This window comes from Acinonyx jubatus, chromosome E2, assembly GCF_027475565.1.
Source record: "Acinonyx jubatus isolate Ajub_Pintada_27869175 chromosome E2, VMU_Ajub_asm_v1.0, whole genome shotgun sequence".
In the NCBI taxonomy this organism is placed as follows: Eukaryota; Metazoa; Chordata; class Mammalia; order Carnivora; family Felidae; genus Acinonyx; species Acinonyx jubatus.
This window is the reverse complement of record NC_069396.1, coordinates 42,616,609-42,638,811: the sequence shown is the minus strand read 5'-3', so window position 1 is coordinate 42,638,811 and position 22,203 is coordinate 42,616,609. Positions and strand designations below refer to the sequence as shown.

Below are 22,203 nucleotides of genomic sequence, written 5' to 3'. Positions count from 1 at the left end.
GTGTGCTCACACCCAGCTGAGCCATCCAGGTGCCCCAGACAAGTAATGGACAAGTTCAGACAAGTTCTGGGATTACTACCAGTCTGCAAACACTTTAAACTACATTTAGATATAACAGTCCCTGCTTGGTCCATCCAGTAAATTTTACGTACGGATTCTGCATTGTTGCTGCTTTTTCTCATAACCTTCCTGAGAGAATTATGAAGTCTTCCCATTATGAGCCTTCAGATATTTGGCACATAAATTGAGTTCACGGTGGGGTGAGGGGAGTGGCTAACCTTAAAAGACTAGATGGAGCTGGGGCAGAGGTGAGAAGTTTAAATAAAGGGCTAGTCCTTTTGTTTCAGTAGCTCTTTATGTCCAGCTCTTAAAGAACTTGCTTCAAAGCTGAAACCCTAACATGTGAGCACTCCAAAAAGGATAGAGGCACTCTAATGAGTAGAAAATAAAGAGAAATCCAGGGGCAGGTGGAGCGGGAAGTCACAGGCATAATAAGCAAGCTGGTTTTAAATATGCCAGTCACTTGAGAAAGGAAATAGGGCCAAAAGAAATCAGTAAGGAGATAGGAAAATACATGCCATACTGAACCCACTCCTCCACTAGCCCTGCCTTCGTTTTCTGTTACTCACTATTTACAGTGAATGGTTTTGCTGCTGGAAATTAATCCAGGGCAAATTTGAGAATATGAATTTGGGAGAAGAAAAGCTGATTCATACTGATTCTGAAACTGTTCCAAGACTCATGGCAATAAGTAAGTTTGGAACTCTAGCTTCCAGAGACATCAAAAAAATGACATAATTTTGCCATGGGGAGAGAGATTCCTGCTGAGACCTTTGGTAGAGATCCTTATCCTTGTTATTGTCCCATCCTCCATCTGTCACTTTGTAATAAGCCTACACACATGCACTATAGGCCAAAGTTTTGAATCCAAGCGTCTAGTCCCAGTTCTGTCACTGATTGGAAGACCTCTCCATTCCCAATCTGGCCCAGGCCTGACCCCAGAATGCCCAGTGTAGAACCTGTGCAGAGCCTCCAAAGAAAACCTTCATGTTCTCTCCTTCCATCCTTGAGGAACTCTGACATCCTACATCCCCGATTATTTAGATGACCAGTATTAGGTTCACACTAAAGGGTGAACTCAGTGGGAAGTGTCAAGTGTGCATACGTTGACCAACAGTGTATAGCCATTGCTTTGGGAAGTTGGCCAGGTTCCCTGAGGAAAACTAAGGGCCAGTGTCAAGAGCCCCGTTTGTGGGCACACCTTGGTGGCTCAGTTAAGTGTCTGACTTTGGCTCAGGTAGTGATCTCACGGTTCATGACATTGAACCCTGCATTGGGCTCTGCACTGACAGCATGGAGCCTGCTTGGGATTCTCTCTGCCCCTCCCCCTGCTGACTCATGTTCTCTCTCTCTCTCTCTCTCTCTCTCTCTCTCTCTCTCTCTCTCTCAGAATAAATGAATAAACATTAAAAAAGAAATCCTAGTACTCACATGTAACAAGGGGCCAAGTATAATGCCATGCTTTCCTATCTTTTTCTTCATGTATCCACTCATTGTTATAAGCCCTGCTAAATCTCTCTATTTAACCCTACTTCCTTAAATATTGGGGCGGGAGGTAGCCTTCTATTGCCCAAAGCCATGTAACTCTTCATATTTACGAATGCCACTCATACGTTAGAGATGCCATTCTAAATGAACACCTATTATTAAAACTGCATACACACAGTTAAGAGAAACCTGACCATGCCTATCTAAGCAGGTGATGAATCAGTATATTTAGCACAACCAGGTCTCATCCTAAAATTGGATTCTGTTTAAAAAAATAAGACTTTCTGAACCCTACACAAATTGGGGAACTCAAAATTTCAGATTGCAGGAAAGTTGGGCAGAATACTACGTATTACAACCACACAATACCGCCTTCAATTTCTCCAGCATGGGAAAAACTTCTTGTCCTCTAGCAAGAAATGTAACATAACCCCTTAGAACAAAAGTCAAAATGTGTCATGAAGTAAAATAACTCAAGATCAACTATTACAGGAACTTAAATTGCTGGTGGAGCTGTCAATCTTTTGTAGATATCTTGAAGAGTAATCTATTTAATGTATTTTAAAATTTACAGTACATGTATCCTTTGATCTAGAAACACACTACCAGGAATCTTATCTATAAAAGGAACTAATGGCTATTCCACAAGAAATAAAAACATATGGGGCTGGGAAGATGGTGGAGCAGGAGGAACTTACGTGCACCTCATCCCATAGACACAACTAGATGACACAATAGTGTAAATAACCCAGAGGACAATCTGAAGACTCGCTGAACAAACTCCACAACTAAAGATAGCAAAGAGGCCACATCAGGGAAGGTAGGAAGGGTGAAGACGTGGTTGGGAGCAAAGCTGTCTGTCGTGGAGAGGGAACCAGTAGCACTGAGAAAGGTGAAAAACAGACATTCATGCCAGGGAGCCCACAAACAGGGAGGATGAACAAGCAGAGCCCCCAACAGGCAGAGAGTCACGCAGGTGACTGTCCTGAAGGAAAAGTGACTCCAAACCACAGCAGGGTGGAAGCTTCTCCTGAAGTTCCAGGTTCTGAACAGGGGACACTGCACTGTAGGGCACTCCAGGACCTCTTTATGAAGTCACTACTTTCCAAACAAGACTTCCAGATCACTGACAGACACATGAAAAGATGTTCAACATCCCTCATCATCGAGGAAGTACAAATCAAAACCACGAAGAGATACCACCTCACACCTGTCAGAATGGCTAAAATTAACAACAGAAGAAACAGAAGGTGTTGGCAAGGATGTGGAGAAAGGGGGACCCACTTGCACTGCTGGTGGGAATGCAAACTGGTGCAGCCACTCTGGAGAACAGTATGGAGGTTCCTCAAAAAGTTAAAAATAGAACTACCCCATGACCCAGCAATTGCACTAACAAGTATTTACTCAAAGGATACCAAAATACATGCATCCTGATGTTTATAGCAGCATTATCAACAACAGTCGGACTATGGAGAATGCCCAAATGTCCGTTGGCTGATGAATGGATCAAAAAGATATAGTATATATACAGTGGAACATTACCCAGCAACCAAAAAGAATGAAATTTTGCCATTTGCAACGACATGGATGGAGCTAGAGTATATTAAGCTAAGGGAAATTAGTCAGAGAAAGACAAATACCATATGATTTCACTCATATGTGAAATTTAAGAAACAAAACAGATGAACATACGGGAGGGGAGGAAGAGAAAAGAGGGAGAGAAACCCCAGGAGACTCTTAACAGTAGAGAACAAACAGGGTTGATGGAGGGAGGTGGGTGGGGGTGGGCTTGATAGATGATGGGTATTAAGGAGGGCACCTGTTATGATGAGCAGTGAGTGTTGTATGTAAGTGATTCTACTCCTGAAACCAATATTGCATTGTGTGTTAACTAACTAGAATTTGAATAAAAATTTGAAAAGAAAAAAAAAGTACACAGACATTTCAAAGGAAAACAATAAAGGCATAGAGAAACATGAAACAGGTTTATGTAACAGATGAAAAAAAAAAAGGCAGGATGCAAATAGTTTCTGCCCAGATTGTGACTACATGGAATATGTATGAATAAAGACAAGGATGGAAGTTTAATTAATTAACTGGTTAATTTGGTAGTTAAAATAAAAATCTTCTGCATAGCAAAAAAAAATTAACAAAATGAAAAGGCAACTTATGGAATTGAAGAAAATATTTGTCAACCATCTATCTGGTAAGGGGTTAGTATCTCAAATATATAAATAACTCCTACAACTCAATATTTTAAAAACCCTTTTCTTAAAAAAAAGCAGAGAAAGTGAACAGACACTCTTCCAAAGAAAACATACAGATGGCCAATAGGCACACAAAAATGTGCTTGACATTGCTAATCATACACACACACACACACACACACACACACACACACACAGATAAACTTACACAATGTTATGTGTCAATTATATCTCAATAAATTGGGGACTGGAGAGAAGGAAATCATAAAAGCTTCCAGAGGAAAATGACACATTACATATACAGGAGTACTGTCATAAGAACGACAGCTGAATTCTCATGAGAAATTATGGTCTATGGAAGACATCTCTAAAGCACTATGAGACAAAAATCTATAAAGCAGTCTAATTTGGTCATTTGTATCTTCTCTCGATCAATTTAAATTAGAAATCAGTAATCAAAAGATATTTGGCAAGTGTTCAAACATTGGGAAATTAAATCATATACTCCTAAACAATCCACAAGTCAAAAAGGAAATGAGAAATTAGAACGTACTTTGTTCTGAATGAAAATCAAAGAACACTCATTAAGAATTGTAGGATACTGCTAGCAAATTTATAGCACTAAATGCCAATATTAGAAAATAAAGATCTCAAATCAATGACTCTCTCAAGAAACTAGAAAAGAAAGAGCAGACAAAATCCAAAGTAAGCAGATGAAGAAAAATAGCAGACTAGAGTAAAAGCCACTCAAATATATAACTGTAAAATAATAGACAAATTTATGAGACCCTATATCTGGCTTTTCAAAAAACTCATAAACATCTAGCCACATTGATCAGAATAAAAAGAGAGAAGATGCAAATGACATTTGTTTTATGTTTTTAGCGTATATATTTTGTCTTTACATTTAAAGTGGGTTTCCTATAGGCAGCATATATTGGAGTCTTTTGTATTCACTCTAACAATTTCCATCTCTTAAAAAGAATTGTTAAACCATTTATATTTAAAGTGATTACTGATATATTGGATTTATATCTACAGCATTGCTATCTATTTCCCATTTGTCCCATCTGTCCTTTTTCTGCCTAATTTTGAATTATTTTATTTAGTTAGTTATTTTGAGAGAGACAGAGACAGCTCAAGTGGGGGATGGGCAGAGAGAGAGAGAGAGAGGGAGAGAAAGAATCCCAAGCAGGCTCCACGTCATCAGCGCAGAGCCTGATGCAGGGCTCAAGCTCATGAATGGTGAGATCATGACCTGAGCTGAGATCAAGAGTCAGATGCTTAACTGACTGAGCCACCCAAGCATCCCTTGAACTATTTTTACAATTCAATATTTTGTTATATATTCACTTATATTTTAGTGATTTTAAAGTGGTTTGTTTTATTTGATAGTATGCATCTTTAACTTATCACAATCAACATTCAAGTAATATTATATCTCTTCACATATGGTATAAAAAATACCATAAGAACAGTAAGCATCACATTCTTCTCCCCTGGCAGTTGTGCAATGTGTCATACATTTTATTTCTACATGTGTTATCAATCCCAATCTAGATTGTTATTCTATTCTTTTGTTTTAAAGAGTGAATTTTATTCCAAATAGAATTTCAATGTGAAAAAAAAGTATCATAAAAGTATTATACTCTCAGGGGTGCCTGGGTGACTCAGTCGGTTGAGCATCTGACTCTTGATTTTGGCTCAGGTCATGATCCTAGGGTCATGGGATTGAGCCCTGCACTGGGCTCCCCACTGAGTGTGGATCCTGCTTAAGATTCTCTCTCTCTCCCTCTGTCCCCCTCCCCTACTCATGCTTTGTCTTTCTAAAACAATTTTTTTAAAGTATTATACTCTCTGTATGTATATATAATATGTTATGATTATATTATACACACACACACACACACACACACACACACACACACATATCTTTGGGAAGGTCTTCTTTAAGGTTATAAAAATATTCTACAATTTTTTCCAAGACTTTTATGGGATTTTTCTGTCTCACTCTTTAAATATATAAGCCTTGGAGCACCTGGATGGCTCAGTCAATTGAGTGTCTGACTCTTGGTTTTGGCTTAGGTCATGGTCTCATGGTTTCATGAGGTCAAGCCCCATGTTGGGCTCCATGCTGACAGTTCGGAGCCTGCCTGGGAGTCTCTGTCTTCCTCTCTCTTTGCCCCTCCTCCACTTGCACTGTCTCTGTCTCTCTCAAAATAAATAAACTTAAAACATCTTTTAATATGTAAGACTTTAACTTATCTGGAGTTTATTTTGAAGAAAACTGTAAGTGAGGTATCCAATAGTTTGATTTCCCCAAATGTTCAATCAATTGATCCAGCACCCATTCCATTTATGAAATAATCCTAATTTCTTCACTTACTTGCAAGTTACCTTTATCATAAAATCCATGATTATTTACATCTATGTCTGGCCTTCTTTTCGCAGTCCATTTATCTGCCTGTGTTTATGTTTTAATATTTCATAGGGGCACCTAGGTGGCTCAGTCAGTTGAGCATCCAACTCTTGGTTTCAGTTCAGGTCATGATCCCAGGGTCGAGCCCCGAGTCGGGATCCGTGCTGGGCATGGAGGCTGCTTGGGATTCTCTCTCTCCCTCTGCCCCTCTCCACTGCTCATGTGCTCGCTCTCTCTCTCAAATATAAATAAATAAATAAATTTTAGTATTTCATAGGCCTTGCTGCCCCTGATTTTGTTTTAAAATTTTTGTTCAGGGGCGCCTGGTGGCTCCGTTGGTTAAGTGGCCAACTCTTGATTGCAGCTCAGGTCATGATCTCAAGATTCGTGGGATTGAGTCCCATGTCAGGCTCTGCGCGGGACATGAAAACTGCTTAAGATTCTCTCTCCCTCTCCCTCTGCCTCTCCCCTGCTCACTCTCTCTCTTTCAAAAAAGTTTTTTTAAATAAAGTACTTTTTTCTTCAAAAAAATCCTGTTCAAAAATCCAGTTTATAAAAAATAAATAAACTGTTATTTTTGGAGGGAAATGACATATTTATGCTGGTCAAAATTCCCATTCAAATCTTTTGTTTATTTAAGTCCTCTGTATATTTGGGCCTGAGGAGGAATTTAGGGTTTTTTCAATATTAATTAATTCAACAAATATTTAGTGAGAGCCAATTTTGTGCCTTTAAGTGTTTTAGTACTGGGTTTTGAGATTTAAATTTGGAAGAAAGTAAGTCTGTATAGAAAAGAGATGCAAAGACAATGATCGCTTGTATAAGACACAAGTAACCAGAAAAAAAGCTGAGAAAGATGCCCCAATAAGATAGAGAAAAACCAACAGACTATGATATCATGGAAGTCAAAAGAGAGAGACAGAGATCACTCATGACAAATGGATGATTAACTATTGGAACTTTGGCATTTAAGTCATTAATCCACAGGGAAAGGCTTGGCAGATCCATCTTCATTTCTTAAATATTTTGGTCATTTTGTTCAATGCCACTTAAAAAAAATCCGTTCTTTCTCCGTGACTCAATAAGCTGTCACTATTATATCTTAAACTTTCTTTGAGTCTATTTGTGTGTTTTCTCTTCTATCACAATGACCATCCATTTCTCTACTGAAACTAGATTAATTGTTAGTCTTATACCTATGTTGTGATACCTGGTGAGAAAGATCTTGCTCATGGTTCTTATTTTTCTAAATTGTCTTGCTTGATATCAATTCAAGAATTTATTCTTTTGGAGGAACTTTAAATCAATCTTCATTAGAACAAAGATTAATTTAGATGGCTTTGGGAATAGTTGACATTTCTATAGTGTCAATTTATCCCCTACATATACGGGATATGATTTAGCCCCTTATCAATTCAAATTCTATTTTGTACTTCTCAATAAAATTGTAGACCTTTAGTCTGACCTGAACAGTTAATGTTAGGTCTAGCAGACTTGGTAGGTGTGAAACCCAGATGTAAAATGAGTAAACAGGTGAATTAAAATGCTTAAGTTCAACCACTAGGCCAGAGAAGAGCCAGATCTCCCCCATGACAGCCATTCCCTCTGGGTTAGTTTCTTCTATCCACTTCTTTTCTCCCTTCCTCCTGAGCCAAGACTGCTTAGGGGTCATGGTTCTGCTGGCAGAACCCAAGAACAGCAGTGGAACTGAGAGTTCCTGCAGAAAGGTTGGCCTCCTCAGAAGACATCTACCAAAGAAGCAGAAAATGGTGGGGTACCTGGGTGGCTCAGTCGGTTAAAGTGTCCAACTTCGGCTCAGGTCATGATCTCACAGTTTGTGGGTCTGAGACCCGTGTCAGGCTCTGCACTGACAGCTCAGAACCTGGAGCCTGCTGTGGATTCTCTCTCTCTCTCTCTCTCTCTCTCTCTGCCCCTTCCCACTTGTGTGCACTCTCTCTCTCTTTCTCTCAAAAATAAACATTAAGAAATTTTTTAAAAACGAAGCAGAAAATGGCAAATACCACTGAGACACAGAGAGGATTTGTGATAAACCCACTCAGGTCATCACCTGAGTCACCTTTAAATTGCCAGGGTGACATTTTTTTTTAAAGTTTATTTTTAAGAGAGAGGGTGAGCGCTTGCACACGTGCAAGTGGGGGAGGGGCAGAGAGAGGGAGACACAGACTCCAAAGCAGGATTCAGGCCCTGAGCTGTCAGCACAGGGCCTGATGCCCAGCTCGAACTCACAAACCTTGAGATCATGACCTGAGCTGAAGTCGGTCACCTAACCGACTGAGCCACCCAGGCGCCCCTGCCAGGATGACATTTAAGGGACTAGAGGCTCTGCTGCTGTGACAAATGCCAGAGTTGGAAATATGCTACGTGGACAACATTTTTATCCTTCCATGGTGATGAATCCTGGGGTTACACGTATGTGATTTAATTTAATCCTCACACATAATCCCCATTTTGCAGATGAGAGAATAGCCCGAGGAAGAGGAAACCGCTCACATGTGCTCCTGATTCAGCCTGCCTCCAGTCCCCATGCTCTCAATGAGCACATGTCACCTCCCTTTGCCATGTCCCAGGATCTCCTGCCAGGCCTCCCACGCTTCCCGCACAGAACACAGACACGGGGCACCCGGGGGTGCTAAGATGCAGTTTTTTTATTCTAGTCTGCCTGATTATGAGTGAATTAGGTGAGGACAGGTGTCTGGATTCAAGCTTTCGGTATAAAGAACAGGGCAGGAGGATGGGGCTCAGAAGGGGCATCAGCGGCAAAGATTCATCTCCCCAAAGTGTTCAGCTTGAGATCTTCTACGGTGTTCTGAACTGCTTCAACGGTGCAATCTTTGCTGGAGCTGATGGTTATCTGGGAGAGAGTAAGACGAGGAGGGACAGAAGACCTGAGCGCATGGCAGCGCTATCCATTCCCCCAGGATCACCTCATGCCTCATCCCCAGTGATTCTGCTCCGTCCCTAGCAAGAACCTCTAGCCCACAGACCGATTTCTGGAGAGAGGGCCGCGATCAGTCAGACCAGGATGGAGACGGCTCCCCCATCACCCACGCACCTGTGTCAGGAGGGAGTCTGAACAACCAGTGAGGGAGGCAAGAAGAGGAGAAGATTCTGGAGGGCGTGATGGGGGCTGGGCATGGGTGAGGGGCAAGGTAGCTGAGTCTGGGTCCATGCAATGTCTCCCTCACCTGAGACTCATCTGTCAGGTGTACTGGATGTATGGAATCTGTATGTGTGTGTTGTAAACAATCCCATGTGCCCTGGGGGCCCGTAGTCATGCAAGAAATTCTCCTTCTTCACAAAGCTCTCATTTTACAGAATCAGCACTTAACGGCAAGTAGAGGTAAGAGACAGACTAACCAAAATCGACCTAACTGTGCAACAAGAAAAATAACAGAAAAAGATAGTTCACCAGAAATACACTGACTAGCGCTGGGGTGCAGCTGCACGTAGCTAGGAGCTGCCTCGAGGGCCTCAGGCACCAGAACAACAGAGTGGAAAATCTGACTTTAGACCCTGAAATGATACAGATGGAAGTGAGACTCTGAACCAAAGGAATAGCAGCCATCAAGGTGGGCACAAGGGGAAGTAAAACAGAAGCCAAAAACCAGAAGCTTCCCAAAGCCAGGGAGTCCCTTCCTGGGAAGAGAGTCTGAGGGCAGGTGCCTTAGTTTCAATATTCCTCAACTAGAACTGACAAGGCTCCTACATGTGCAGGAGCTGAATGAAGAACTTTCTCTTTCCTGTGGAAGGCTAAAATCCTACTCCTGCAATTCTGACACCCCTAACCTAGAAAGAAAAAAATCCTATGAGTCAACACGCTTTCTATGCCACACCGATATTAGTCCCCTATTTTCCAACTGTGCGTAAGGTAATTCGCACACAAGGGACACGTGTGGTAGAAGAACAGGCTGGGTGTGCACATGGCGTGACGTTGCGTATTCTATGTGCTGTAGAGCGGAGCAAAGGTTTATGTGCTTGATTGTTTATAGCTCTTACCTGCCATGTAGCCCCTGACTGCATGGTCTGTATGTGGAATATTACAATCTGCTGCACGCGCAACGTGAAGGTTGGGGAGGCGGGGAAGGATAGGAAATTACCGTGACTAGTGCATCCAAGGCCGTGGATACGAGTCCGTTCTCCACGTAGCAATCCTGCATTTTTTTCATGGCTATTCTCTCTGGTTCAGTAGCATTGACATTTGTGAGGGAGAAGTCCAACAGTAATTCATTTCCACTGGCCACCGCAATAAAGACTTCATAAAAAATGGGGCAAGTTTCCGCTGAAGACACAAACAGAAAACACCTTAACAAAAGAATCAGCAGAGTAGGAGGTTCCTGTTTGCCCACCACTTGAAAGCAACTCACATATATCCAGGGTCTTCTGACTCACCTTCCGCAGAGACCTGCCCACTCCCAGGACTGCTTACATCCCAGACAGACAGAATATTTTCTATGAGGCACTCTCAGCAGAAGAGAGCAGCCGGAGAGACCCCTGACTGGTGTCTCCGGGCATCCCAGCCTGCCTGTTTCTGCCTTTCAAATAAGCACCACTACCCCCAACTAACTATCCCCTATTGTGTGCACAACTAATGACCCCTCCATCTCCAAACCTCTCCCTCCATTCTATGACTAAAAACATCAGGGGGGTTCTGCAGGACTCCTGGACAATGATCTCCCAGCTGCCGCCTAACTTTGTGGCTAGAACCTGTTTGGAGATCACCATGGGAGGTAAAGGAGTGAGATAGAGCAGGGCAAGGATCAGGAAGGTCATCTGTCCCTCCATCTGCTCTCACCCATCTTGACGCCCAGCTCTTGGGTCACCAGCAATGCCAGCACAAGCAGTGCCCCCCTCATCGTGTCAGCTGCTAGAATGCTCTGCTCAGGACAGGATTTCTGCTGCTTTATAAACTACTAGCACCCTAAGCCCAGCCCACACCCCCCTTAGAAGCTCCAAAGGCCTGTGGGCAGGGACCTGGTACATGTGGCTCCCTCAGCCCTTGGGCTGTTAAGAGTGGGAAGCCCTTCCTACTCTTGAGGGCAAAGCTCTTGGAGAGGATGTGGTTTTTTCTTTGCCAAAGACCAACTGGAGGTGATGTGTCTAAGTGATTCCATGCTGAGCCAACTGCTCTGTTGTCCCAGCTCCAACTGTCGCCCCTGTTTCCTGCTACTCCTTCCCTCAAACTATCCTGGCTCCCAAGTGCGATACTCTCCCAAGACAAAGAGATGAAAATCACAGGAGGGGTCAAGGACAGGTCTACACCACTACAGGTAGACAAAAGAGCATCCAAAAACCTTACTTGTGCCTAAGTTTAAGTCCTGGAGATAAGTATGGGGTGCTAGTCCCAACTCAAGCCTCTTGAACACCTTAACTGCTGCAGTCTGTGGATCAAGCCCTGAGAATGGGTGGACACCATCCTTGGGCTACAAATCACCCCCTACTAGGGGAGTCTCAGGACGCTTGGGCATGTAGGCCTCCTCAAGGGCTGGTAACGCTCTAAATTAGGATCATGTCACCTGCTTCCCTCTCACCCTTAAGGAAGCAAATGCCTGGGCACCTTCTTGACTCCCAGTAGCTCCAGCTTTGGCCCTGTCTCACCCTCCTCCATCAGTAAACTTAATCCCAAGAGGAGGTTGGACTTACTAGCCCATCCAGAAACATTAGTGAATAGTTGTGGGGTTGTACAGTTTGTCTCTTATGTCCATTGTGAGTTGGAGCTCCACATACCAAGGTGCCAGGTCAACCAAAGGTGCTTAAACGCTCTCAAGAGCTAAACTCAACCTTCTAATCTAGGAAAGTAGTTTATTGGCACAAACATGATGAGATAGTCCATGAAAAGTATAGAAGGAAACTCCCAGTGGCCAAATCTGAAACAATTTGAGCAAACAAAAGAAATAACATTGTATTGGTTGATAACCCAAAGTATACAATTAAATGTGTGAGTCCATACTGATATAAATGTTTAAATAAATAAGGAGATAAGAGACAGATATTTTTTACAAAAGCATTCTAGATAATACACATAGGTACTCTCCCTTAAGGAGGTGGAGCTTATTGCCTGCCCTCCTTGTGAGTGGGTTAGACTTAATAATTCATTTCCAAAGAGTAGGTAGGAGAAGGGGAAAACCATGCAGAAACCTGGCAAAGCCAACATTAATCAAATGATCAAGGCTAACGTAACCAGGGATGATACATATTACCATGTGACAATACGACACTTCACCTCTTTGGTGTCTCCCTAAACCCCATACCTAAAGTTCAGACTCTTAAACTATGAGAAAAACAGCAGACAAAGTCAGCTTAGTGGACATTCTGTAATACCTGGTCCTCAAGACTCTCAAGGCCATGACAAACAAGGAAAGACTAAGAAACTATCACGGACCAGAAGAGACTGGGAAAACATGACAATTAATGCAGTGTGTGTAGGATGTGCACTGGATTCTAGAACACAAAGAGGATATTAATGAACAAACTGGTAAAATTTGAATAAAGTCTGGAATTTAGTTAGTAGTAATATGCCAATGTCAGTTTTGACAAATCTTTGCAACTTTTCTGTAAGTCTAGAACTATCCCCAAATAAAAGTGCATTAAAAAAAAAAAAAACACAAACACTTGCATTAGGAAAGGATTGTGTATACTGGCAAGACTTCAGCCAGCAAGTGCCCCTGACCTCGGCGAATGTCCCCACATGAAGAGATATCTCAGACGGACTTGTGGCACCCAGTGGGTCTGCACGGACATCAGCATCCTGACTGTGTTGCTCCAGCACTCCAAAATCTGGCTTCACCATCTCACAGAGCTGGGGAGAACTTGAAGGAAGGGCCTAGTGAAGGACAGCAGACGTGTGATCCTTGCCCAAGCGCCCTGACCACCCTGAAATTCTGTCCCAGTAAAGAAAGAGCAAGCATGGCCAGTCTGGGCACATGAAGCTTGTGTTCCCAGGCGGATAGGTGCCCAGGAACCTCTGAGGGACATCTGCAGTGACCTGAGCTCGTCATGAGGTGACCATCATAGGTATGACCTTGGGGCCTCATGACTGGAGTGGCTCCATGGTGGCTAACTGACAGCTGGAGCTCAGGACTCGGTTCCTCTTAGCCAAGAGCAGTTACCGGATGTGAATCCTGTTTGGCATAGAGTTCTGACTGGAACCAGAAAACTTTTGTCTTACCTTCAGCTCTGGGCTCCAGCAAACCTCCTTCTGTCACAGAGACTCAGAGAAAAGGCCCAGCAGGTACCTCCAGCAAGCAAGCATTAAGTACAAATGTTCTCGGTTATCAACTCCACAGAAATGAGATATTCCTTTCTTCCATCTAACAAACATTCGTGAAGTCCCTGCTACATTTTGGCCCCTCTCCTCATCCTGGGGATGCAGCAGCACACACGGCAGAGCCCTCACTCTCCTGGAGCTCGTTATACGTCTAAGGGGGAGGGGAAGACGATCAACAAATGACAAGGAGTGCTATGGAGGGAGACGAAGTGGGAGAGAACAGCATGTGCTGCTGGGGGAGGTGGGGGGGCCCTGACATAAGGGATCAAGCATGTGGGAAAGTCTCTCTGATAAGGCGGCGTTTGAGGAGCCCTGAGCAATTATGCCGTGAATCATATACTTGTTAGGAAGAGCATCCTGGGCAGTGGCAACAGCTCGTGCAAAGGCCCTGGCGTGGTCAAGAAGCAGAAAGGAGACCCGTGAGGGAGGAGAGAATGGCAGGAGTAGATGCAGAAAAGCAGCAGGTCTTTGGTGGGGCGCTGGTTACGCAGAGCACACGACGGTCCCAGGCCACAGAAGCAGTCTGGCTTTTCCTCGGATCGTATCTCCAGAGAGATAATGGTGTGAATACTATGAACAGTATAGAGAAACTCAAAGGAAGAAGCCAGGTGGGGGGAAATGATATTTCTGTGTCTGCCCGAGGTGCTATTAAAGTGACCAGGTGACAGGACTCGGTCAAGAGACGACTAGAACCTGGGCACCAGCATGTAGGGGAGGGTTCAGGGCTCCAGAATCAGATTCAGGAGACTGGCTCAAGGGAGGCCACTGAGCAGGTCAAGGACACAGATTATGATGAAGGCAGGGCAGGAGCCACCAGAGACCGGCCTTCTTTTGGTACTTGCTAGCTGTGAGTCCACTAGCTAAGCATTGGGTTTCCTGAAAAATCCGTAAGTTGAGACCAGACCATCTTCAAGGTCACATGTAATGACAGGCTGACATTGGCCATCATTCGGGAGGCCTGATTTGGGAGACTCTCTTGCCCCTTTCCCCAGTCAACCTAGAAAATTTCAGTTCTGAAATTACTGGTGTCAGCGGACGCTTGGACAGAGCCCTCAAGACGGGGAAGGGCAGCCAAGGTAGTGTCATCTGTTGACTCGGGGACTTAGGATCCTGCCCACACATACATCTCCTCCCTCCACAGCCCCCAGGCAATTCTGAGTTGCAGCCCAGAGAGGCCTGGCGGTGCCTCCTGGAAAAGGATGTTAGACGCAGCCCTCCCACCCTGCCCTACTGTTGCGGCCACAGCAGGTATAAAAGGGTTCCAGGCTGGGGAGGGAGCACCTGCCACTGCATCATGGAGGGGGCTCGTGTTCTCGTGCTTCTCTGGGCTGCCTTGCTCTTGATCTCGGGTGGAAGTAGGTGTCTGGGACATGAGTGTCTGGGGACACAGATTCTCCAGGGGTTCTAACACCTTCCCAGGGCACTTCTGAGCATGGCGGGAAGGGGAAGGGACGAATGTGTCCTGATGGTCTTTCAAAAGGGAGGGTCAGCTTGTCTTTGTGTTCCAGATTGTGAAATTTGCTCAGCCCTGAAGAGGGATGTTGACCTATTCCTGATGGGAACCCCCGACGAATATGTTGAGCAAGTGGCACAATACAATGCACGACCTGTAGTATTGGCAAATGCCAGAAAACTGAAGAACTGCGTTGATGCAAAAATGACAGAAGAGGATAAGGAGCATGCTCTCAGCGTGCTGGTGGGTCCAGCTCTGTGTCTGTGCCTCTGACGCCTGTCTGGGGGGTCTGCTCAGGGCAGTGCAGGAGGGGGGTTGCTCATGTTTCTTCTCCACCATGGCCCTTCCCTGGGAATCTGGGAGGAGAAAGACGCCATGGCTGGGGAAGTAGAGGGGATCATGTGGGGAAGATTCAGCCTACCCCTCAAGCTTTGGGGCTGGCCCAGGCTGCTCAACGCTGCTTGGCCACCAGCTTGGGAGTCTGCAGGGCCTCCTGTGTCCCTGGCATCACTTGGCCTCAGTGTCAGGCCCTCAGCTCTGGCCTTCCTGACTCCAGCCTCTCCAGCACGTGAGACTGGATCTTCAAACTGTTTGCACTAGGTGCTTCCTATCTCCAAACATCAGTTCCTTTTCTCTTAACTCCTCAAGTTCCATATTCCACCCCCCCCAAAAAAAAACCCTCATTTGTCTTCATTCCCTGGGTCCCAGAGGGCCATTCTGTGCCTCAAATACTGAGAGAGAGGAGGAGGGGAGGGGAGAAGAGGGGCGGGGCAGGGAGGGGCGAGGGGAGGTGAGATGAGGCAGCTTCCAAAAGCCCTCCTCCTGCCCTGCCATTCTGTGCCTCACATACCAAGAGAGAGAATGATGGAAGGGGAGGGGAGGGGAGAGGAGGGGAGGGGAGGGGAGGGGAGGGGAGGGGAGAGGAGAGGAGAGGAGAGGAGAGGAGAGGAGAGGAGAGGAGAGGAGAGGAGAGGAGAGGAGAGGAGAGGAGAGGAGAGGAGAGGAGAGGAGAGGAGAGGAGAGGAGAGGCAGCTTCCAAAAAGTTCTCCTCCTGCCCTGCCCAGGCCTGGGATGCCCTGAGTGGAGAATTCCAGTGAATCCTCTCTCTGCTGTCCCAAAAGTAGGAACAAGCTACTGCTTCAGCAACAAGTGTCCAAAGGACAGAAGGAGGAAGCAGGCTGGACCAGCTCATTCCTGGAGTCTCCCAGATGCCCACAGGTGCATCTGGAGCCCTGCCAGGACCTTCTTGCCAGCCTCTTTCTATCCAAGTCTACCACTTCTATCCGAGACTGCCCTCCATCCCATCATAGTCACCCCTCTTCTTCACTCTGTTTCATTGGAGGAAGCTTCTAGGCACACCCTGGGATTCTCTTGTTGTGTAGTAGATTGGGAAGAACCACCTTGGCCTGCTCAGATCCAGAAGCCACCCTCCAAACAAGCCTGCAGGCTCCTCCCCACAAAGTGTCCAGTGCGTGCTCAGTAGAGCTTGATGTCTCGCGTACCCCTCAAGGTCTCACCAGGTCTCCTGATTTTCTCTTTGCAGGACAAAATATACACAAGTCCTGGGTGTTAATGGAGCCATCACTGCCAGGAGCCCTAAGGAAGCCACTGAACTGATCACTAAGTAGTCTCAGCAGCCTGCCATGTCCAGGTGTCTGACTAGAGGATTCCAGCAATAAAAGCCTTGCAATTCATGGAGAGTGCTTGCTCCTTGGGCTGGGCTTGGGGGGGGGGGTGGAGGGGTGTTGCAGCGGGGGGACCACCAGTGTGCCTTCCAACCGTGGCTAGATTTGAATGCAGTCAGATGTCCTTCCTCCCCTGAATCCCAGAGGTGGGGGGAGGGGTGATGACCATTAGCACAGGTGGCATGTCTGAGCACTTCCGTGGACCAGGACCTACACCTCACATGCATTATCTACCAAATTTCAGCCTCCCAGTGACCTCAAGAGACGGGAGTAATCATCCCAGTCTTACAAGCGAGGAGACTGGGGCTCGGAGAGGTAAAGTGTCTGCCAAAGATTACATACAGGCTCCTGGGCGTCAGGACCTGCTGCATCTGTGCACCCACTGCCAGAGACGGCTCAGCTCACCGTGTGGCTGTGCACGTGTTAGTCCTTCTCTGGGCCTCTGATTCCCACCTATAAAATGGAAATACCTCCCCTCTCCAGGGCCTCTTTGGTGGGGCCACAGAAAATCATGGGTGAGAAACAGCCCCTGTCCCAAGCACCTGGATGGAGAGAAAGAACAAGGGTCAAGGTGCGAGTGGTGAACCCTGTCACCTCCTGCACCTCAGTTTCCCCTAGTGCCGACCACCCAACTGTGGATTCGGCTGCCCCCTTGTACTTAACACACTACAAGTTGGGTCTAATGCTCAGAGTGGATGTCCAGGGTCCTGGAGCTTCAGAACTCCTCTTGTGGCTCTGCTCTATGGCCATGATTCCGGAGGCTTCTCAGGCCCTGCTGCCCTCATCTGTCTCCTCTTGGCCAGGATCCTTGCCTCCTCTCTTACGCTTCCATCCCCACCACCTGAGCACTCCCCCAGAAAAGAGTCTGCTGAACTTACACCGCAGGGCTTCCCCCAGGAGGGGTATCTCTGTGATCATTTTGGTGAAGAGGCTGAGGAAAGGTTCCCAGAGGGGATCTCTCTCTCTCTCTCTCTCTCTCTCTCTGTGGAACACGTCATGGGGACAGGTGAGGAAGGCCACCTTGCCCAGAGTGAGACCTGGTTCTTGGCCTATGGCCCACCACTCTGACCCCCAGGGTCTGGCTGGGGGCTACTTCTGAAATGGAGCGCTGCCCCCATGGTAGCAAGGGGAGTCCAGAGGTCATAAGCAGGTTGTGGGGCAGAGACCCTTCTCATCACCCTCCCATATGTGACCCAGGGTGTATATTCCACCACTCCCCCACCATACATACTGAAAAGTTCTTGGGCTTACAGAAGGAGAGCTGTCACCCAGATGAGTGGGCCGGGTCTTCCAATGTCATAGATGAAGACTCACCCTGGTCCACAGCAAGTGTAGGGAGTGAGGGGCACCCCGCCCAAAGGTGAGAAGGCGATGAGCAACGGGCAGTTTGTCCTCACCAAGACACAACCAGTCCCCCAACTGCTGCTAGACTCGCACAGAACTCCCTGGGGACTGATGGCACCTACGACATCTGGACGCTTTCTGTGTAATCCCTCCCCTCTGGCTGCCTTCCTGCAACCTGTGGACTCTTTATCTAATCTGTGGCCAAGGAAAAATCAGGTTCAGATGCCCTTCTAAATCCCTTTCTGTCTGACATCCAAACCTCAGATGGCTTGAAAGGTAAATGTCAGGAACGTAAGGGTGACGCTTTTGATCTCTGATTCACACATGACCTTGCCTCCAGATCATAAAAGCCCCGCCCCACTTCTCCGTGGTCTGACCTAAATTCGCCCAAAACGGTGGTGGATAATCCCCTCTTGGAGACATCTTCCCGCTTCAAACACTTGCATCTTTCTTCACTGTTCGCTGGTTTTCTCCACCACCTGGGAGCTTGCGGAACTCTGTTCAGCTCCCTCTGCGTGTGTGAAGCCGATCATGTCTACAGGGCAACCCTGAAACAATTCGGACCCCAGCCTCCTCAACTTCTGGCGGGTCAGTTCTGCAGTGAATTCCACACGGTCTCTGATAGGTGCCCAGTGGTCTTGAGTCCCAGTTGGCCAATCTTGCCGCTTTTCTCGTTTTCCTGTTTCACTGGAGCACCCTGAGGTCGCTTCCCAAATAAAGTGCCTGCCCTCATGTCCCTGTGTCTGGGTCTTCTTTGCTGGGAACTCAAACTGACATGATGACCGACGTCCATCCGCCTGATCAAGAAGGAAAGGCGACGAAGTACAGTAGAAGACATTTGCCGAAGGCAAGAAGACAGGACTGTTAGAGCCCGAGGCACATCTTCCAGACTGAAGCCATGAGGGGTGAGCCCATACTACATTCTTTCAAGAGAGACACAGAAGGAATCAGAATAAATCAGCAAGCTATCTAACCCATTTTGGTCTAGTTGCCTGGGGGGAAAAAATAAAGCAAGGCCTAAGAATACTGGGAAGCCCCAGACTAAGAGAGACCCTGGAAGGAGTCCAGGAGGAACAAGGCAAGACAGGCTGCAGGCTGATCACCAAGGTCCAGGGAAACTGTGCCCACATGCAGCGTGGTGTACAATGTGCTCCCTGCATAAGCACAGGCTTATGAAACACTCCACCGCTCAGCAAATGCCTTGAAGTGGGAAAAACATAGTGAAAAATAAATCTCTCATTCTCTTTTCCTCCTCAAAGGCCCACGAAAAAGACAGTAAAACAATTTAAAAGCATAAGCCCACATGGAATACATTGCTCTATGTATTTAACCACAGGAACAAGAGTTTTCATTTCCTCTAGAACACTTTGGGGATAATTCAGTACTATGCAGATAATAACAAAGTGTGAGCAAGCCTAACCTAAAAAATGTATAAAAATATATATTTTGTAAAAAAAGGAAAGTTTATTTTGTTCCAAGAATGTAAACATAACTTAGCATTACAAAAATACAGAATTCCCTGCCTTAAGAGACTAAAAGAGAAAAAAAAAAACCAAATGGTCATCTAAACTGGTGCAGAAAAAGTTTCATAATACTGCACACTTACGATTTTCAAAAATTAACAAAATGGGAATAAAAGAGGTTTTCATGAGAATGATAAAGTGCATTTATAAAAAAAAAACTAAAGGGGCACTAAGGAATCTACTCCTGAAATCATTGTTGTACTATATGCTAATTTGGATGTAAATTAAAAAAAAAAAACTAAATGGGTGATGGGCCTTAAGGAGGGCACTTGTTATGATGAACACTGGGTGTTATATGTAAGTGATGAATCACTAAATTCTACTCCTGACACCAATACTACGCTATGTGTTAACTAACAAGGATTTAAATTAAAATTTGAAAGAAAAATTAATAAATACATTTAAATGTTTTTAAAGAAAAATAAAAAAAAATTTTAAACTATGACAAACTTCATACTTGATGGTAAGATATTACAAGAGGTCCACTTAAAATAAGAAATAAGCTAAGATGCTTACCAAGGTATCACTTCTACTATAAACATTATAGTATACTTACTAACCAATTCAGGAAGAAAAGAAAGTATGACATTAATGAAGTGGAAAACAGATAAGAAATTAAGAATATCGGGGCACCTGGGTGGCTCAGTCAGTTAAGTGTCCAACTGCAGCTCAGGTCATGATCTTAACAGTTCGTGGGTTCAAGCCCCACATCGGGCTCTGTGCTGACAGCTCAGAGCCTGGAGCCTGCTGTGGATTCTGTGTCTCCCTGTCTCTCTGCCCCTTGCCCACTCACGCGCTGTCTCTCTCTCTCTCAAAAATAAAAGAACATTAAAAATAATTTTTTTAAAAAATTAAGAATATCAATGACACCAAAAACTGTTTTTTTGAAAAATCAATTAAAGTTGATAAACCTGTACCACTGATCAAGAAGAAAAGAAGACACAAATTACCAATCAGAAATTGAAAAGGGGATGGCTTTAAAGAATTAAACTTTTAATTAAAACTTTGCACGTAGTTAGTGTGCCCGGATGGCTCCATCGATTGAGCAACCGACTCGTGGTTTCAGCTCAGGTTATGATCCCAAGGTCGTGGGATCAAGCCCCACACTAAGAAATGTATAGAATTGTTTACCTGAAACTAATACAATATTGTATGTTACTTATACTTGAATTAATTAAGATAATACCAATTTATTGCTTCTTGGCCCGGTATACCCCTTAAGAGGACATCTCTGGCACTTCCAAGAAGTTCTCGGGGTGCCCAGAGTGCAAACTAATGCCCCATCCAGGCAACCCCACTCAGCACAGCCCCGTCTAGGAATTGCCAGGGGATTGCCCTGTTACCTTCCACGCAGCTGAATATTCTTCTGCATTAATCCAGTTACTTCAGGCCCTTACACAGTTGTGGCCACTCACTGCTGCTTTTGCCCCTGCTAATAAGTCATACTTATCAGTCTGGGTCCAGTCAGGAGACAGGAATCACACCAGTAATTTGAACATCTATATAGGTAGGATGTTTTCACTGTGTCCCATGTATTTCCTACATATTTTTCTATATTTTAGATTCTTCCATCTTTCTGTTTTATTCTATATATTTTCCTTTGATCGAAATTACCACTTAATTTTCTCAACAGCTGCACCTAATCTGCTCCTTAATATATTGCTCGAATACTTATCTTGTTTCTCAGCTCCAGAATGCCTATTTTGTTCTTTTTATTAAAAAAAAATGAGATTTTCTTTCTTTTTTTTTTAATGTTTGTTTTTGAAAGAGAGAGCTGAGGAGGGGCAGAGAGAGAGGGAGAGAAAGAATCCCAGCCATGCTCCATGCTGTCAGCGCTGAGCCTGACATGGGGCTTGATACCACGAACGGTTGAGATCATGACCTGAACTGAAATCAAGAGACGCTTAACCGACTGAGCCACCCAGGTGCCCCAAAAATACACATTTTTTAAAAGGGAAAAAAAAATGATGCACAAAGTCAGTACTAAGAAGAAAATACAATGCAATCCAGGCCTATCTCAAGAAACAAGAAAAATCCCAAATACAAAATCTAACGGCCTACCTAAAGGAACTAGAAGTAGAACAGCAAACACACCCCAAACCCAGCAGAAGAAGAGAAATAATAAAGATAAGAGCAGAAATAAACAATATAGAATCCAAAAAAAACAAAAAACAAAAAACAGTAGAACAGATCAATTAAACCAAGAGTTGGTTTTTTGAAAAAATAAACAAAATTGATAAACTTCTATCCAGGCTTCTCAAAAAGAGAGAGGACTCAAATAGATAGAATCATGGATGAAAATGGAATTATTACAACCAATCCCTCAGAAATATAAGCAATTATCAGGGATGTACAATGAAAAATTGTATGCCAACAAACTGGACAACCTGGAAGAAATGGACAAATTCCTAAACACCCACACACTCAAAAGGGAAGAAATCAAAAATTTGAACAGACCCATAACTAGTGAAGAAATTGAATCAGTTATCAAAAATCTCCCAACAAATAAGAGTCCTGGACCAGAAGGCTTCCCTGGGGAATTCTACCAGATATTTAAAGCCGAGTTAATACCTATCCTTCTCAAGCTGTTCCAAAAAATAGAAAGGGAAGGAAAACCTCCAGACTCATTCTATGAAGCCAGCATTACTTTGATTCCCAAACCAGACAGAGACCCAGCAAAAAAAAAAAAAAAAAAAAAAGAGAACTACAGGCCAATATCCCTGATGAATATGGATGCAA

The 22,203-nt window shown here is 44.7% G+C and overlaps 2 protein-coding genes across 2 annotated transcripts; one reads left to right on the top strand and one right to left on the bottom strand.

Annotated features, from left to right (window-relative positions):
• Nucleotides 1–8,822: 8,822 nt before the first annotated feature.
• LOC106975758 (major allergen I polypeptide chain 2) lies at nt 8,823–11,097 on the bottom strand. Its single transcript, XM_015073098.2, has 3 exons — nt 10,988–11,097; nt 10,293–10,474; nt 8,823–9,046 (listed from the first exon to the last, which is right to left on the bottom strand). Exons 1-3 carry the CDS (start codon nt 11,046–11,048, stop codon nt 8,960–8,962), a joined length of 330 nt encoding a protein of 109 aa, XP_014928584.1. The 5' UTR covers nt 11,049–11,097; the 3' UTR covers nt 8,823–8,959.
• A 3,596-nt stretch (nt 11,098–14,693) lies between these two features.
• Nucleotides 14,694–16,606, top strand: LOC106975757 (major allergen I polypeptide chain 1-like). The gene is made up of 3 exons (XM_015073096.3): nt 14,694–14,814; nt 14,968–15,155; nt 16,456–16,606. Exons 1-3 carry the CDS (start codon nt 14,754–14,756, stop codon nt 16,483–16,485), a joined length of 279 nt encoding a protein of 92 aa, XP_014928582.1. The 5' UTR covers nt 14,694–14,753; the 3' UTR covers nt 16,486–16,606.
• The last annotated feature ends 5,597 nt before the right edge of the window (nt 16,607–22,203 follow it).